The 18,014-nt window shown below is 44.1% G+C and overlaps 1 protein-coding gene across 1 annotated transcript in view; it reads right to left on the reverse strand.

Annotated features, from left to right (window-relative positions):
* TMEM33 (transmembrane protein 33) overlaps positions 1 to 18,014 on the reverse strand; it is a 51,252-nt gene that overhangs the window by 4,155 nt on the left and 29,083 nt on the right. Inside the window, exons 4-7 of the mRNA XM_089654001.1 lie at positions 13,233 to 13,420; positions 6,805 to 6,872; positions 5,117 to 5,250; positions 1,489 to 1,572 (exon numbers count right to left, since the gene is read on the reverse strand). Of these exons, the coding sequence (XP_089510127.1) occupies positions 1,489 to 1,572; positions 5,117 to 5,250; positions 6,805 to 6,872; positions 13,233 to 13,420 (474 nt within the window). The remainder of the gene's footprint in view (positions 1 to 1,488; positions 1,573 to 5,116; positions 5,251 to 6,804; positions 6,873 to 13,232; positions 13,421 to 18,014) is intronic.

Genomic DNA, 18,014 nt, shown 5'->3' on the forward strand with positions numbered 1-18,014 from the left:
CAGAGCTCCACCCAAAAGGGGAAATCCACTTTAATGCTTTGTCTCCTGCTCCCCATTAAGGATTGGCACCTTTGGGGAGTGGGTAGCCAAATTTGACAGGTACCCGCTCCCACTTTCACTGCAATCACCTAGGCGAACGGAAGTGGAAGTTGTCCTCCCTCCCTCTCCGTAGTCTTTTGGGACATGTGACAGGTCCCAGAAGACTACGGGGCCATTCACAAAGCACAGTGCTTCTCGCACATGCGCAGTGGGCAACCCGGCTCTGAAGCCGCAAGCTGTCACAGCTGGGTGCCCCCGCTAAAGATGCCGGCACCAGGAAGAGAAGACGGCCAATGAAACCAGCAGTGGTGAGAACACCGCTGGACCGAGGGATAGGTAAGTGGCTGTTTTTTTAAAAGTCAGCAGCTACAGTTTTTGTAGCTGCTAACTTTTATAAAATTTTTTTTTTTTCAGGTGGAACTCCACTTTAACTGACAGTCTATCTCATAAGGCCCAATATGATGAAGCACATTTTAGTTTTACAAAGCTGGTGTTCTGATTCCTTGCTGTATTTTACAATGCCCAGAAGTGTCAAACTCTCCAAAAATACACCTAGAAAATAAGACTTCCAACAATGGAGTTAGGAAAAAAAATGAAGGCCACTCTCCAAAAAAGAAAAAACAAAAACAAAAAAAATCCACACACAATGTTGAACTAAGCCATAAAGACAAAAAGAGGGAAAAAGTATATTGCTGTAAACCTACCACCACCATAACCTAATCCCACTAAACAATAACTAAAGTTAAAGCAGTAGTAAGCCACAAAAAAAAAAGCCACATTATGAGAGACTTACCTTAAAATGAAGCCCAACAGGGGTACGTTATCACCACTGATAGGGCTTCCATCTTCATGGGCTCCAGCGGCTTTAATGGCTGAGTTGCTGTTACACGCATGGCACAGCCCTCTCAATGGATGGCATGCCGTCCATTGAGAGTGCATGTGCCGGTGACATCACTGGCTGCTACTAAAGTAAATATCTCCTAAATGGTGCAAGTTTAGGAGATATTTACTGTATCTGCTTTTTCACAAATGTTTCTAATTTTATATTGCTTTCTCCCTCAAGTCAGTCAAAGTACGATCTCTGAATCTCTGAGGGAAACTTCAAGCAAGACTTACTGACACTGCAGACTCAACTGAAGGTATACTCATTCAGGAGTAAGATTTCAAAGCCACCAATGAAGTGTGTGCGAATAGGAATGAGAAGAGGGGCCAGGTCAAGTCTCTCAGGTGGCAATCCTCATTTTTCTTTAGTTCTCTGATAGTATGCAATACAGGGTAGCCTATTAACTGGTGTGGGTTTGTTTCATTTTTTCTTTTTCCATGACACTGTTATGATCTTCCTATTAGGGCTAACCGAACCTTACCAGGCAGCCAATTCTTTTGCTTTTTATCTTGAACCAATCTAACCCCTTGAAACAGTGGCTGTATGAAGAAGACACATCTAATTACCGGCAGTATGGATTTCTTCTGGAAGAATAACGCAGGGTCAGGAATCTGTAGTAAATGAATGGCTGTAATAAGCTCCCTTGACCACTGAAAAAGAAAAAAAAAAAAAACACAGACATCATTAAAGGGGGTGAAGAATTGTTTTGTATATATTTTCTTTAAATTCACTAGAAATAACACTTTTTTAGAGGTATTTGGTTAAAAGACCCTTCTGAGACAACTTTTATTTAATGCTAGAGGACTAGTATTACAATGAAATGCCTGAAAAAGACTGGTCAATACTATCCTCCTTCTGCAAAATAACATATGGTTGTCCTAAATTTAACAACATTTGGGGGGACTGGGTATCACGCTTCAACTCGTGAGCAAACTTGCATGTCCTCTAGTGGTATTGACTACATAATTCTTAACATCAATTTTCCCATCATATGGGTTCTGTTAGATAACAAAAGCATTCATGTAGTGAACATGAAAAGGCTGTTTTTCTCTCTGTTTGTCAATGTTTACTGATTACTCAGAACACCTCCACAGTCACACAATGTTCTGCTGCTACTGATCTGTGTAATGTGGATATTTGTACCATGTAATGTTGAACTTGTATTAAACAATAAAAAATTACTAATAAAAAAAAAACCCCACACTGTATAGAACGTCATATTTACCAATTGCAGACAGTAGGTGGTACATTCTTAGTTCCAGCACCAGCTTTGTATAGACGCATATAACAGTTGCTGTACCTTTGTATGTTTAAAAGCTAAAATGTAGAGCGCGCATGCGCGGGCGGCCGGAGCGGGTGCATTCCTGACCGCTTCACACAACCCCAGCACAGTGGGCTAACAATAGCGGCCCCGAGCCCCACATCTCCCCCGCAGCCTCATCGGATCTATAGTAGAGGGGGGTAGAGAATGGTCCCATGCCCACTCAGTTGACCGGGAAACAGGCTGGAGACTCCCACAGCTCCACTCACGGGGTGGAGAAGGAAGGCAAGATGGTGACCGGTGCCAGCTCCAGGGTCTCTCAGGCCTCACAGCAGTTACCAGAGAAGCAAATCATCATCCTCTGGTTCACGGACTCACAGCATGGGCTCCTCTGGTCCCCTGGAACACGGGAGTGATCACACAGAGCCTTCTGAAGCCTTCTCCATTCCTGTTAAAGCCCACATACAGGCCGTGGCCTTGTCTCCCAGCCATGATTCCCAGACCTCCTCATTATTAGACAGGGAAATGGCTGACATCTTTCTAAGCCAGTCCAGCAACCCTGACCTTGTAAAGGATAGTTCCATGGAATCCCCTGCCTCTCCACCATACTAAGGGGGCTTGGTGCTTATTGCCTGATTTTCTGACTTCCTACAAAGAGAGCTACATAAAGCTACCACTAAATTGGCCTCTGAATTTAAGCAGGATTTTCGTGAATTGGGTAAACTGCCTAGAGAATATTGAATCTAAAGTCGATGATACTGTCCACAGGGTCTCCCAAAATTACAACATAACTGAATTACAAGATCGACTAGAAGAAGCTTACACAAAATTGAAAACCTTGAGAATCTCACTTGCTGGTATAATTTCCGCATTAGAGGAAACTGTGAAAGATATCTAATCTATTACTTATTGCTCATTCGATCCGCGGTTCCAGATATCGACAAAATCCATATGGAAATAGATTGCATCCATCTTGGTTCCTCTGAAGCTGGATGGGCCCCCTCAAGATGTGATTGTGAAGCCACACTTCTTCCGCGTTAAGGAGGCGGTAATGCGTTATGCTAGAGAACATCTGGATCTAGAAATTGATGGCTACAAACTTCAATTTTTCGCGGACATTTCCCAAGCCACCATTCAACAGAGAAGGGCCTTCAAACCTTTGCTTTCTCCTCTGGTTCAAAGGGACATCCGCTATAGATGGAACTATCCTTTCCAATTGCAATTCACCTATAAACGGCAAATCCTATTCCTTCTCTACATTCACCAAAGGGGAAAACATCTGGCTGCAAATGGGCTTTATTTCACTTAGCCCCTTGTCCAGGGGCCAACCCAAAAATATTGGCCCGCCATCTCAACACTCGCCTTTATGGTCTCCTGCTTCTAGGAAGAAATCTACAGCTTCATATGGTTACCTGAGAAAGACTTGTCTAATGCTGGTCGACTGATTTTTTTTTGGCAGTGGCCTCTCAGGGGTTCCAGTTTGGAACATTGGTCACTGCATATGTTTGTAGAAATGTTTTTTGAGGTGTCTTACCATCTAGCGGGACTTGTCCTTGGGGTTTATTTTAGGACAATATGTATCACTATTTTTTTGCTAAATGTTTAGAGTTCTTGTGGCCTTAGGAGCCTTTCTGTGTACATGTCTTCATGTGTGTCCCAAGGTGCCGGGGGGAGTCTATGCCTCTCCCACTACTTGACTCTGGTGGAGACTCTTCCATTTCCTTGACCTTGTGTCTAGGAGAATTATTTCACTTTATCCTGTTATATTTTACATTATCTTTATTACAATAGGTTTGATCCCAGGCACTCTGTGGCCTCGGCATCTTCTGTCTCTTTTCTTTCTACTCATGTTCTTAATCCTTTTTGCTCTTTTTTGTACCTGGTTTGGTACCCGCATCATTTCAATGGTGGATTATTAAAGGGTTGTTGAGAATAGCAGAGTACCTTAATGGGGATCACATCTGTTCTCTACAGTATTTTAGAGAAACATTACATACAGACTCTCAGAGGCATGATGGGACTTGTAGTACATCAATAGCTGGAGGGCCATAGCTTGGAGACCCCTGCATTAGATGATTATGATTTGGTTTGTAACTTTAAATAATGACCAGTGGGTTTTTTTCCTCCTTATCCTACCCTTTCCTTCCTGGTTCCCCTCCCTTCTCCCAACCCCACCACTGCGTTAGCCTCCTTTGATATTTCTGACTGCATAAAAGTGATGTACTCTGCTTTTGGGCAGAGATAAGGCATTGCCTCTAAACAATTATGTTTATCCCATGCACTCTTTATTGCACTGAGACTAATCACTATGTTATGACTATTGTTTAAATGTTGACATTGTTGCTTATGTAGGACAACAAAAATATAAAGTTCTTATTCAATAAAAACTATTGAAATATAAAAGCTGAAATTTTATTTTTATATAATCCCTATAAAACATTTAATTCAGAGCTTTCTAAAAAGATAGTTCAGCACTTCAATTAGTCACTGTTTTTAAATCTAATCTATTTAACACTCCCCTCTCCCCAGACTGACAATGCTGATATCTGCTGTGCCTCTTATTCATCCAGAGCTGTGTCTCACTAACTGTGCAGATCATCAGGTGAAAAGAAAACTAAATGCAGCCACCACATCTAATGATTAGTAAGCTGCAATAAATTACATTTTAGGTTTTGGGTTTAATACCACTTTAAATGTTACTGCCTTGAACCTCTGTAGCAACGCCTTTCCTAGACTGTATATTTTATAACAGCATGCAAGACGGGGGATCATATGACCTATTTTAGAAGATGATATTCTGGTACTTCCACAATATAATTTTGAAACTGAAGGTTTTTACATGTTGCTGTAGTACATAAACTATGACTTTTATTCTGGAGCCTTAACTTCCACTTACAACTCAGAAATTATTAAATAAGAGCTAAGACAGTTACCTGAGCAGCATGAAAACAGTTGCAGGCATTAAAAAGATTTCATTACAAGCGATGAACTTCAGAATATTCTGTTGATTTGCATTAAGTCTGTCCAGAAGAGACCTGACAAATGGCAAGCTGCTTGGACCTTTGGCCTAAACCAAGTGAATAAAATACAAGGAATAAATATAAAGGTTTAATCATTAAACATTTAGCATCAATAAAAGCTCTGATCCAATTTTCTTCAACCCAGGCCCCTGCATTTTAACTGAACAATTCCAAAAATATATACAAACACAAAGGTAGGTACTTTTCCAGTTTAAGGACCATGTCAGATTGGTCCATGTCATCAAGCAACACGTTGAACTAGTCTTTGTTGTTCCATCACTAGAAAACGAGTTTCATAAGCATTTCAGGAAACAGCAGACTTCCAGTAGTAATAATCAAGCTGTCACTGGTAATGTGTAAACAATGAAAATATTTGCCATCTGACATGGTCCAAAAGTAAACACCTTATTAAAAACACTCAGTCCCCATCTGGCAAAAGCCCCATAGTGCCACTATAAAAAAACCTTGTTGTCAGGGTTTGTCCGCAGGTCCAAGCTGGAACAGCCAGCTGTCTTCGACAACCAGCACCAAGCCTAAGTGCAAAAACAATTAGATTCTTAGCCTCCAGTGTTTTTACAGAGTGCTCCAAAAGAGTACACTGTAAAAGAAAAAGTTAACAGAATGCTTCCATATTCTGTTTATATCGGGAATGAGTGTAGTGACGTCAGGCTACTCTCATTCAGTATGGCAGCTGAGGCAGTTTTAGCTCTGTTATTCCTCTTCCTGCACCAACAGATCACTGCTATAGAAACTTTAAAGACTGTAGCTGCCTGGGTAGGTCTAGATCAGGTCTCCACTGACTACATCCACATCCCCCTTGAGAAGTGTAAAAAAAAAAAAAAAAAAAAAAAGATATGTTTATTCTCTAACCTCCTTATATATATTATATCCCCATATTAAGCCCCGGGTCCAAACAATGATGTTGGATGATATTTGCATTCAGTGTGCAAGCATCAAATGCTCACATGCCGTCATTCAATTCTTAGCAAGCACAAACCTGTGAAAAAGTCACCATTGTGCTAATTTGTGTCACTAACAATTTTCACGATTCAATTTTTCCCCTCTCCTAAAGTGTAATGTGTATGCTGAATTTCGCATTTGGGAAAATACGTGTGCAAGCATATATCCAGGTACAACATATTTTGTAATTCATTCCTATGGGCAAAATGACTCATCAGCTGGGGCTCCTGGGTGCTGAAATACAGGCATATTTTATAGTGTAAGCCCATACATCTGCAAATACATCCAGGTGCAAGGGTCTCAAAGCAGGAAATTATCTCTGCAAGTAACATCATTTCTGCTACATTATGAAATTTCTGTATTCAACGTATACACAAGTGCTGTGAAGTCAAAGCCGTCAATTTGAGCATTTACTGCAATAAAACTTTAAAATACATGTTGCCTATTAATCTAGACTTTTGGGACACTGTATATATCATATTTGCCTTTGTTGAAGAATGGAGGTAAATGTATAATCAATACTGAAGAAATAAAGTGACACAGAGACATAAAAGTTCATGTTAGTAAGAGCATACAGTGAATTCTAAAGTTATTACTGTTGTGCAGTGCAAGCTGCCTAATGCTTAAGACAGAGTACTTACATCCAAGATTTTTTTTGTCCATGATGATGCATGAAGCAATGAAAAGAGCAGGACGGGAAAGATGCTCACTGAAGAAAGTCATTAAGAAAAACTATTTCCACTTGATAAGTGCTGCAAGCCAACATAGACAAAAGACAGTCCCTCTGCCCATGTTCTGCTACTTTTTCCATACAATCGAATTGTTTGAATGTATTTTTTTTATTCATTGGGGAAACAAAAAAAAAAAAAATTAATAAATGAGTGCAGCAAGCCCAGAGGCAAACCTGTATATGAGAGAATAATGGAGGACACCGTTTTCTAAAAAGCTATTTTACTGGTTAGTATGATTATGTCCTGGCTTCAATACTTTAACTCACTGATCTGGAACAAGCCTACAGATCAGAAAAAAAATTCCTGAACTTCAAACTTGCTGTCAGTCAAACACTACCCTTTCCCCAGACTGACAATGAAGCTATCCAAAAGGTGTCTGCTTTTACCATTTCATCCAGAATGCAGATACCCTAAGACAGGAATTGTGTTACTGGCTGGGTCACCAGCGCATTAGCCCCTTTATCAATGTGACAGTCACCTTCGTAAAGAGGGTTGGCACTCCCTTGAAATGTTGATGTAATTTCTGGTATGGGACTTCAGTAAAACTTTCCTCTGGCCTTTTTTGGAGTGCTGTTTTTTTCTGCAGTTTGAAGCTTTTGCATACTGCCCGTCTCTGCACTGGGGAGATTTACCCTCTCTATCATGGTAACCACTGTAACCAGGATTGATAGTGATGAAAAACCAAATAATTATGTTTGTCATAATTTAGTATATTCATCTTGTTCCACCATGTCTTTCAATATATCAATTTGTAAAGACATGATATGTGCTCTCTTTCTCTAGGTCTTTGGGAAAAACAGTATTAAAAATACTCTAGGAAAAACGGAGGGGACTTCCTCTGACTTACTGTGCTATATATGGGACAGAAAGTAAAAAGACATTTTCCCAACATGACAAAGGCAGCAGCAAAAAAAAAAAGAGAGAAGCAAAAGTTACACTTAACGGTAATCTGGTAAGAGCTCAGCTCCTCCCCACCTGAGGAAACACCACCTCCACCCAGATTAAAAAGCGGCCTCCTCACTAGGATCTCAGTTCATGCCTTAACACCTCCAGTCACCTGGGGAGACACAAAACAAACATATAAAAACAGCAAGACCGATAAAATGGTGGGTAACTGGCGCTGTCCTGAAAGACTCTCGGAAAAGGGGTTACCGCTAAGTGTAACTTTGCTTTTCCTCCTAATGTCTTTCAGGACAGCACCCTTGGGAGGATAAGCCAGCTCTTACCCCTAAGACAAGACCACCGCTTACAGGACATTGCGACCGAAGGCCTGCTCTTTTACAGAGACCAGATCAAGTCTGTAATGCTTAACGAAGGTGTTGTAATTGGACCAGGTAGCTGCTTTACATATCTGCCCGGGTGTTGCACCAGTCAGTTCAGCGTACGTGGCTGCCATGGCCTGCGTAGAGTGAGACACAATGCCTTCTGGGACTTCTAGACCTTTGGCCAGATATGCTGGTCTTATTGCCAATCTCAGCCACCTAGCCAAGGTGTGCCTAGAAGCCTTACAACCCTTTCTCGCCCCTGAAAATAATACGAAAAGGGAATCGGACTTCCTGATATCTTTAGTCCTATCTAAATAATGAAGAATACACTTCTTAGCAACAAACATGAAATTCCCTTTCCTGGTCACACAAAGGATTAGAAAAAAACGTTGGTAAAGTAATTTCTTGGCCCCGATGAAAACTTGAGGTTACCTTGGGTAAAAATGCCGGTCAGTTCTGAACGTTACCCTATCTGCAAAAATCTGGAGGAAAGGGGCCCTGACTGATAGGGCTTCCAACTCACTTACTCTCCTTGCTGTGGTCATAGCTACCAGAAATACTGTCTTGAGGGGCAAAATTCTCAAGGAACCAGAATCCAAAGGCTCAAATTGGGAACCAGTCAATGCATTGAGCACTGTCATCAGGTCTAATTTAGGACACGGCCGCTCCCTCACTGGCTTTTGTCTAGTCAAGGACTTTAAAAACCTCATCACAAGCTCGTCCCAACTCCAGAAATACGCTAGGCGCCGAGACCTGGCATTTTAGCATACTCACTGCTAACCCTTTGTCGGACCCAGCCTGCAGGAATTCCAAGACTGATACTAAACTATGCACTTTGGAGAAAATCTGGACACACCACCTGCTGAAAAGTTTCCAAACCTTAAAAAGGTAGATTGAACGGGTCTCTTCCTTTCTACTATTTAAGATGGTCGATACTACCCTGGCAGAAAACCCTTTCCTCCTCAGCAGCTGTTCTTCAGAAATCAGGCCGCTAGATTCCACCTGCCCACCTGGGGACATAGGACTGGACCCTGCAAGAGAAGATCTTGTTGGTACACAACATCCAAGGAGGATAAGTTGCCAGGGCCGTGATGGTTGAAAACCAGGCCCTCCTGGGCCATTTCAGGGCTATCAGGATCAGGGAAGTTTGTTCTGACCTGAACTCTCTCAGAACCACTGGCAGCAATGACACTGTAGGGAAAGCGTAACATGGGGGGGAGCTCCACTGCTGCGTTAGATGATCCACCGCCAATGCCCCATCCCAATGGTTAAGGGAAAATAATACCGGGTCCTTGGCATTAGGATGGTTTATGGATGGAGTCCCCCATTTCTCTATGATTATCTGGTAAATCTCCTAGCTGAGCACCCACTCTGATTCTCTCAGCTGCCTCCTGTGAGAAAGTCTGCCATCTGGTTCAAATCCTCCTTTAGGTGGACGGCGGATAGGTGGGCTCTTGCCTTGGCCCAGCTGAGCAGTTCCGAGGCAAGGGCCCACAGGGCTCTGCTTCGTGTTCCTCCCTGTCTGTTGACATGCACCACGACTGAGGTGTTGTCCAAAAGCACCCGCACGTGTTGCCTCCGCATCTGCTTCTGGAAGGCCAAAATGGCTCACGTCACTGCTTTTCCAGTTTAAGGATCTGAACAATTCTTCTGGTAGCCAAGAGCCCTGTGCCACGAACCCCTGCAAGTGAGCCCCCCAACCTCAGGCACTTGCATCTGTTGTAACTTCACTGGAGATGGGAAAAGCCCATAACAGCCCTTGAGCCAAGTTGGTTGACCTCCTCTACCACCAGTGTTCTCTTCACCCCTTCACCCGGGGGGGGGGGGGGGGTGACCTGTACCAAGGAGTCCAGAGACTCCTGATGGCGATCCCAGATGTCCAGAATGAATAGCTGGGGAGGTTGCAAATGAAGCCATGCCCACTGCACCACTGGGATGGACGAGGTCAGGAGACTTAACACTGGTTTCTCTGAGGGTCACAGCCTGACTCGCTAGCATCCGCCTGATTCCCCTGTCCAACTTTAGAACTTTCTCCTGGGGTAGGAAGGTTTTATGAAGGGTGGAATCCAGTTCGTAACCCAGGTACACATCCTTTGAGCAGGGACCAAATTTGACTTGGCTAACTTTAGAAGCGAGTTGGAAAGCCCAAAGGGCAAGGCTCGGAACTGTAGGTGGAGTATTCCCCTGGGGCCCCGCACTGCCAACCTGAAGAGTTTCTGAAAGGGCTCTGCAATTGGGATGTTTAAGTAGGCATCCCCTTAATTCTACTGAAGCCAGAAAGCAAGTTGGGGGAAGAAGAGTCCGGATTAAAAATATGGAATCCATTCGGAACCTCTTGTATTTTATGGACTCGTTCAAAAGTCTGAGGTTCAGACTGAGCCTGTACTTCCCCAAGGGCTTTCTGACAACAAGACATGGAAGTAAAAGCCTTCACCAACCTCTGCAGAAGGAACCTTGACAACCCTGTGTTCCTCCAACTCCTGCAAGGAAGACAGCAAAGCCGATGCCTTCTCTACACACTTTGGTAGTTCTGTAACTAACAGCCTCTGCAGCGGAGGTATCGGGAACTCTAGGTGGCACCCGCTCCTCATTATACCTAGGATAAAGGGACTGGAGGACACCGCTTCCCACTGTGGGAGAAAGACCCCCATTCTGAAAAAACGCTCCTCCCCTGCCTCTCCCCTTCTGACCCAGGATTTCTTCTGCTCCTCTGGTCTATTGGTTTGCATCCGCTTTTGGGGGTGAAATCTCTTCCTCCACTGTGCCTGGGTTTTTTTCTTAGGCAGAAAGGAATTTTTCTTGTCAGCGGTGCGTTTCAACAGTTTCAAGACTGGGTCCAAAAAGAAGATCCCCTCTGAACAGGATGCCATACAGTACAACTTTGGAGGCAGCGTCCCCCTACCAAGTCTTAAGCCATAGGGCTATGTGGGATGAGCTAGTCAAGGCCACCGACCTTGCCGTCATCCTCACTGACTCTGATAACCGACCCCCTGCAGTAAGGTGGAAAAGGAGGCTAGAATTCTTTCTTTCGGAGAACCTGCAACAATATGGGCCTGTAGCTGTGTGAGCCAGTATTCCATGTTCTGAGCTACCACTGTAGTGGTCATGGCTGGTTTTAGGTTGGATAGTGTGGAGTGCCAGGATTTCTTAAGAAGAGAATCCGCCCCCCTGTCCATGATGTCAGTCCTCATATCCTCGAAAGTGAGGTCAGTCTTTCTGGTTACTTGGGAGAACGCCCCATCATAGGGCTTTTATTCCACACAGAGGATGAATCCTCATCAAAGGAAACCTGTGCTTAAGGGATTTAGCAAAGGACTGTTTTCTCTCTAGGTCCACTCCTTTATAGATCCACTAGAACCTCGTGAACTGGGAAGAGGCGCTTCTTGACTCGCTAGTGGGACCCTCCCCATCTGAGTCTGCCTGAGAATCTGAGTCAAGGGATGGATCCTCCTCTAATTCAGCCCTCGAACCCACTGCTTCCCTACTGATCGCTGGGAAAACCTGAAAGATCGACGCCTCGGCCTGTTGGGGGGAAGCAGGGAGCTCTGTGCTTGGGGCAGAGAGAAATTCTCTACCAGGGACTTAAAAAGAATCAAAAGTGGCCGTCAACTCCTTAATTAACTTAACCACGTCCCCCTGGGAAGCAGCTTCCTTCTTGATAATGCCCTCTGTACAAGACCCGTATAGCACCTTAGTCCAGGAGTCTCTAAGTGTCAAACTGCAGGAGGGGCACTTCTTTTTAGTCACATGGTGCAGCTCTGGCTTCTCTCTGGCTTTCACCTAGAACAGAACATACAGAAAAGGCTGCCCATTACACCATAGCCTTTCAGGCCCCCTTCCAACAGTGTAGCGACTGGCAGGGCATGGGAATCTACTTATCAACCCCCCACCCTGTCACTCCGACCACTAGGAGGACTGAGGACATCCCCATGATTCTAGGGGCCTAAAAGGTATGAGAAGAGGCCCCTCTGAGCTGCCTACCTGTATCTGGCTGGTGCCGGCATCACCTGGTCCCAGTGCCTCCGCTCCAGACATGCCCCAGTGTGGTGGTCCATCCCGGAGTCTGCGTAGTCCCTGCAGGTTGCAGCTCCCCGCATCAGCCCGTTCTCCAGTCCGCTACCATGGTGCCGTGCCTGGAAGCTGCGCACTAGGAGGAGGTCCCGGAAGTGACATCCCCGGCCATCCAGATGGCGTCTACACAGAGCTGCGGCACTTCTATGGACTCCTCTGGACCAGTGATCCGCAGACGCCCGGCATCCCCATCCTCCCCAGGTGGAGGACAGGCTGGAGTACTGAAGGTAAGGGGGACACCCCCCCCCCCCCCCAGGACTGAACTGGACCCCTTCCTCCCCACCTTGAGGGGAAAAAATACATACAAACGTAGAAATTACCGCATCCTGGGACCCCCCCCCCCCCCGTCTCCCAGGTACAGCACAGTCCCCTAGCTACCCTGGAGGGGCTTCCAACTCGTGACTCCCCGCCTGAAAAAAGACTTCTTTTTGCTCTGCTCCTCCATTTCTTCAAGCGACCCCCTCTGATCTCCTGATAAGACAGACTGAACCATAGGCATTTTGCACATGCTCAGTTTGGTGTGTATTGCTAGAGAGGTTTTATTTTTTTTCTTGGGAGAGTGCATGTGATCAGCACAGGGCCAATGAGCACTGGTCAGACAGAGGTCAGGTGTTTTGCATCCTCCAACAGAATGAAAACTACAAGCTTTTGCTAGTGCTTGGCTGAACACTGATAGAAGTCACAAGACTGCTCTAACTGCTGATGAAAAAAGGTAATTAGCAGTTTATATTTACTAATATAATTGTATTTCCATGTTCTGTGGGAGAGCAGATATAGTGGCTTCAGGGTCCTGGGTTTAGTAACACTTTAAATTATCCAATTATGGGAAAATTAAATAGGCAAACATAAAACTGCTTTTTACATGCTTTGATACTTGAAGCAAATGAATATTCACAGAATTTGTTTGTATAAAGGTGATCAACTCCTTTATTAATTCAGCCTGTCTCAGGAGTAACCGATGTGGGTAATTAAGGTGCTGTCCAAAGACTTGAAAAAGGATACTAGTGACAGGGTATGAGTTGACAAAGATGAGTGAATACAACAGGTAATGACAGCTGTCTTCTAGCAAGGCCTGGCTCAGAAACGCCCTACTGAGCTGGAAGTGAGGTAACCGCTGGTGCAGCCGAAGAGCACTGGTGAGAGCATTGGCCAGCAAGGCACGTTGATAAAAACTGGCAGCCTCATGTAATCTGCAAATGAAGAAAAAAAAAAAATTACAAAGGACCACACTAATTAAAAGTATAAATGTCAAAGTGTTAAAAAATACTGAATTACATTTCTTGCTATCAGTTACATTTATTAAATATGGCTTATGGTAAACCACCTTTCTCAATGACAGCTGTTTCTCAATATGGGTTATTTAGGCACATCCTTAAAAGAGCAGATTGGTCAAACGTTTTGTTCAAAAAGACCACTGCATAGGAGTAATAACATAAGATACTGCCATTCAATGCAGCTTTAAAAAGTGTTACTAAAGTTAAAAACATTTATTTAATTATAATATCAAACAAACGTGGTACTGCATAGATCAACCCCGATCCTCCTCTTCTCGGGTCCCCCACTAGTGATCTTGGCTCCTGTTCTTTGTGTGTCCCTGTCGTTTGCTATGGAGGCACACAATGTTTGCGTGCTCCCAAGCTGTGTGTCTATGTAGCCACGCTCCATATACTTACACAGTGAGACTTGGCCCTGCCCCCACTTCCTCCTCACTTCATTTGATTGACAGCAGCAGAAGCCAATGACTTCTGCTGCTGCTCAAGTGCTGTGTGGGGAGGAAGAGAGGGGAGAATAGATGGAGTCGTCTCCTCTATTCTTCTTCATACATGGAAGCAGGGGGAGGGAAAGAAAGATAGAAAATGTGTTTTACCTTAATGCAAGGAATGCATTAAGGTAAAAAAAAAATTTTTTAGCTTTAGTAGCACTTTAAAGTTACAGTTTATTGCAAGCAGGAATCCTGTTTTTTTTTTTACTCTAAAGCAGGCATGTCCAAAGTCCGGCCCACGGGCCATTTACGGCCCGAGGGTCGGTTTAATACGGCCCTCCATGTCAGTGTGTCAGTGTGTCTTATGGAGCGAATATGGAGCGGCCGGTCCGGTATTTCCACCGCGGCCGTGTCAGAATACCGGGCCGGCCGCTCAGCTCTGCAGCGGGACCTTACCTGTTCCTCTATCCAGCAGCGCGCTGTCTTCCCGGCTTCTGTAGTGTGGGCGCTGGGCATGACAGCCGGGTGCCAAGTGCGCATGCGCAAGAAGCGGTGCTTTTTGTGAATGGTAAGGCGGTACCTGGGACACATGACAGATCCCAGAAGCCGCCGGACCAATCACAAAGCGCAAGTGCTTCTCGCTCATGCGCACTGGGCACCCGGCTGTCATGCCGAGCGCCATTACAGAAGCCGGGAAGACAGCGCGCGGCTGGATCGAGGAACAGGTAAGATCAAAGAACAACTGCGGAAGTAAGAGCGGGTACCTGTCAAATTCAGGTACCCGCTCCCCACCTCCCCAAAGGTCAGCAGTCATCTGTGCTGTCCGCAGTCTCTGGTCATCCCTGTGCTGTCCGCAGTCTCTGGTCATCCCTGTGCTGTCCGCAGTCTCTGGTCATCCCTGTGCTGTCCGCAGTCTCTGGTCATCCCTGTGCTGTCCGCAGTCTCTGGTCATCTCCTGTACTGTGTCTGCAGTCCATTAGTTCAGAATTTTTTTTTTCCTGTTTTCTGCCTCTAAAACCTAGGTGCGTCTTATGGTCAGGTGCGTCTTATACGGCGAAAAATACGGTAACTTGGCATAAAATAATTTATTTGCATTTAATTGTAATGGTTCAAAGAATGTTTGGAAAAATGTTCGGCCCTCCACCATGTTCACTTCATCCAATCTGGCCCTCTTTGAAAAAAGTTTGGACACCCCTGGTCTAAAGCAAGGTCCCCTGCTATAATTTTAAAAATTATCATTATCAGCCAATATATTTAAAGTTGAGAAGATTTTAAAACAGGTCTGAACCCTTTTGTAACTCTGTTTTACTATCTACTCCCCACTATCCAATAACATACACCAATAAGAAAAGCTGCATATTATATGATCAGGTACTCCACACTCCCTTTGGCTGCCAGGACTCGCATAAAGCAGCTGCAGTAGGTCAAATGCTCTCCATCAAAGGGTTAAGTTCAGGCACAGACAACCATTTGATCATGTACAGTGCTGGAGCCTGCTATGCTCAGGTAAAAGCAGGTGGAGGAAGCACGCACCTACTAAAAGGTAAGTATTAGACACCTTTTTATCAGCTAAGATTTAGGATCACTTTGCGTTCGCATGCATTCCAGGTATGCACACAGATTGTGTCATGCATCATCATGTGTTGCGTTTAAGCAGCTCAGCTGCCAACAAACAACAAATGGACCAAAAACAAAACAAACGTTATCATACACTGTGGTGTTCAACACATATGCACTGGATCTCCATTGAGGGCCATCGTTAAGGAGGGGAAAAAGGGGCAGCTGTCCTGGACCCAGTCATTGCTTCGGGGCCCAAAATAACTGCCCCATACTTTCTCTTGTGTGTTGAAGTCTTTGTCCCGCTCTGTGTCCCGATATCTAGGTGTGAAGTGCTATCACTTATGCTGCCTAGCTCTACCCTATTGTGTGTCTCAGAGCAGGTGGAAAGCTAAATTGCATGGAGGGTCCAGGAAAATGTTTGCCCAGGGTCTAATCAATATTAAAGACAGCCCTGGCTCCACTGCCATAGTATGTTGGGGCGCCATTAGAAATGAAGAGCACATAACATTGTGGGGTTTATTTGCTAAAGCTGCCTAATTCAGAATTTCGTGCACCTGTGCCAATCAGCTTCTAACCTCAGCTTGATCAATTAAGCTTTAGCAATAAAACCTGTAAGATGACTGGTTTCTAAGCAGAAGTGCATGAGATTCGGAGTTAGCCAGCTTTAGTAAATAAACACCCATATGTGTTGCATGTAACGTGCATGGTCCACAGCACAACGTACTGCAAATATGTTTCAGCCCTAAACTCAATAAAGCAGGCTAAGTGTAAGCTATGCCCTACAGTGAACCAATATAATGTCTTTGGGCACCAGCATTTCTAAGTTATTATATGCCATCATTAAATCTAAAGCCTAATATTTTATATTAAAATCTGTTTATTCAAATTTTTTTCAAAAGGAACAAAGTAAAGGAGAATAGGATACAGATCACTTCAAAAAGGGTATGCAATGACATTACAATACTGTCAGGGATCTGATATGACCAATAAGAATGTATGTCATGTATCAACAGAAGTATTCTGCAGCTGATCTCAAATAGTTTGTAGGAGGCCTGTGTATGCATATTAAAACAATGTAATAATGATTAGCCAAGTCCCTACTTGTGAAATAGAAGGGAAAAAGGAAGGACAAAATTATGAGGAAAAAGTTGTCTGAGGAATTAACAGAGGAAGAGAAAATCAGAAAGCGTGCTCCAAGGTCTCGCTAATCTGTTGCTAGATAGTATATCCACTTCTTCCATGTATTGTCAGATTTAGTTTGGTCATTACTAAGGGAATATGAAACTTTAAATTACCACTCCACCACAGTACATTTACTGTGGCAGGCGCATTAATTCAATTCAAAAAGTGAAACTCATATAGATTCATTACACACAGATTGATATATTTCGAGCATTTCTTTCTTTTAATTTTGAGGATTATGGCTCACAGCTAGTGAAAACCCAAAATTCAGTATCTCAGAAAGTTTACAATATTGAACTTTGTCACAATATTGTAAACTCATGGTGTCGCATTCTAAATCAGCTAATTAACGCAAAACACCTGTAAGGTTTCCTGAGCCTTTAAATGGTCTCTCAGCCTGGTTCAGTAGGTTACACAATCATGATGAAGACAGTTGTCTATAAGAGACAGTCATTGACACCCTCCACAAGGAGGGTAAGTCACAAAAGGTCATTGCTAAAGAAGCTGGCTGTTCATGGTGTGCTGTATCCAAGCATATTAATGGAAAGTTGAATGGTTGGAAAAAGTGTGGTAGAAAAAGGTGCACAAGCAATAGGGATAACCACAGTCTTGAGAGGATTGTGAAGAAAAGGCCAAGAATTTGGAGATTCACAAGGAGTGGACTATGACTGGTGTCAGTGTCAGTGCTTCAAGAGCCACCACACACAAAGACGTATCCAGAACATGGGCTACAACTGTCGCATTCCTTGTGTCAAGCCACTCCTGAACCAGAGACAACATCAGAAGCATCTTACATGAGCTAAGGAGAAAAAGGACTGGACTGTTGCTCAGTGGTCCAAAGTCCTCTTTTTGGATGAAAGCAAATTTTGCATTTAATTTGAAAATCAAGGTCCCAGAGTCTGGAGGAAGAGTGGAGAGGCACAGAATCCAAGTTGCATGAGGTCCAGTATGAAGTTTCCACAGTCAGTGATGATTTGGGGAGCCATGTCATCTGCTGGTGTTGGTCCACTGTGTTTTATCAAGTCCAAAGTCAGCGCAGCCATCTACCAGGAAATTCTACAGCACTTCAGCATTTCCATAAAGCTGGTCAGCAGAGGGAAGCATGATTTTATTTTCCAGCAGGACTTGGCATCTGGCAAAGTACCAATACCTGGTTTAATGATCCTGGTATCACTGTGCTTGATTGGCCAAACACGCTTGACCTAAACCCCATCAAGAATCTGTGGGGTATTGTCAAGACAAAGGTGAGAGACATCAGACCCAACAATGCAGATGAGCTAAAGGCAGCTATCAAAGCAAACTGGGCTTTCATAACACCTCAGCAGTGCCACAGGATGATC

Source organism: Staurois parvus, unplaced genomic scaffold, assembly GCF_062004578.1.
Source record: "Staurois parvus isolate SC_StPar_1 unplaced genomic scaffold, SC_StPar_1.0 ptg000734l, whole genome shotgun sequence".
Lineage (NCBI taxonomy): Eukaryota > Metazoa > Chordata > Amphibia > Anura > Ranidae > Staurois > Staurois parvus.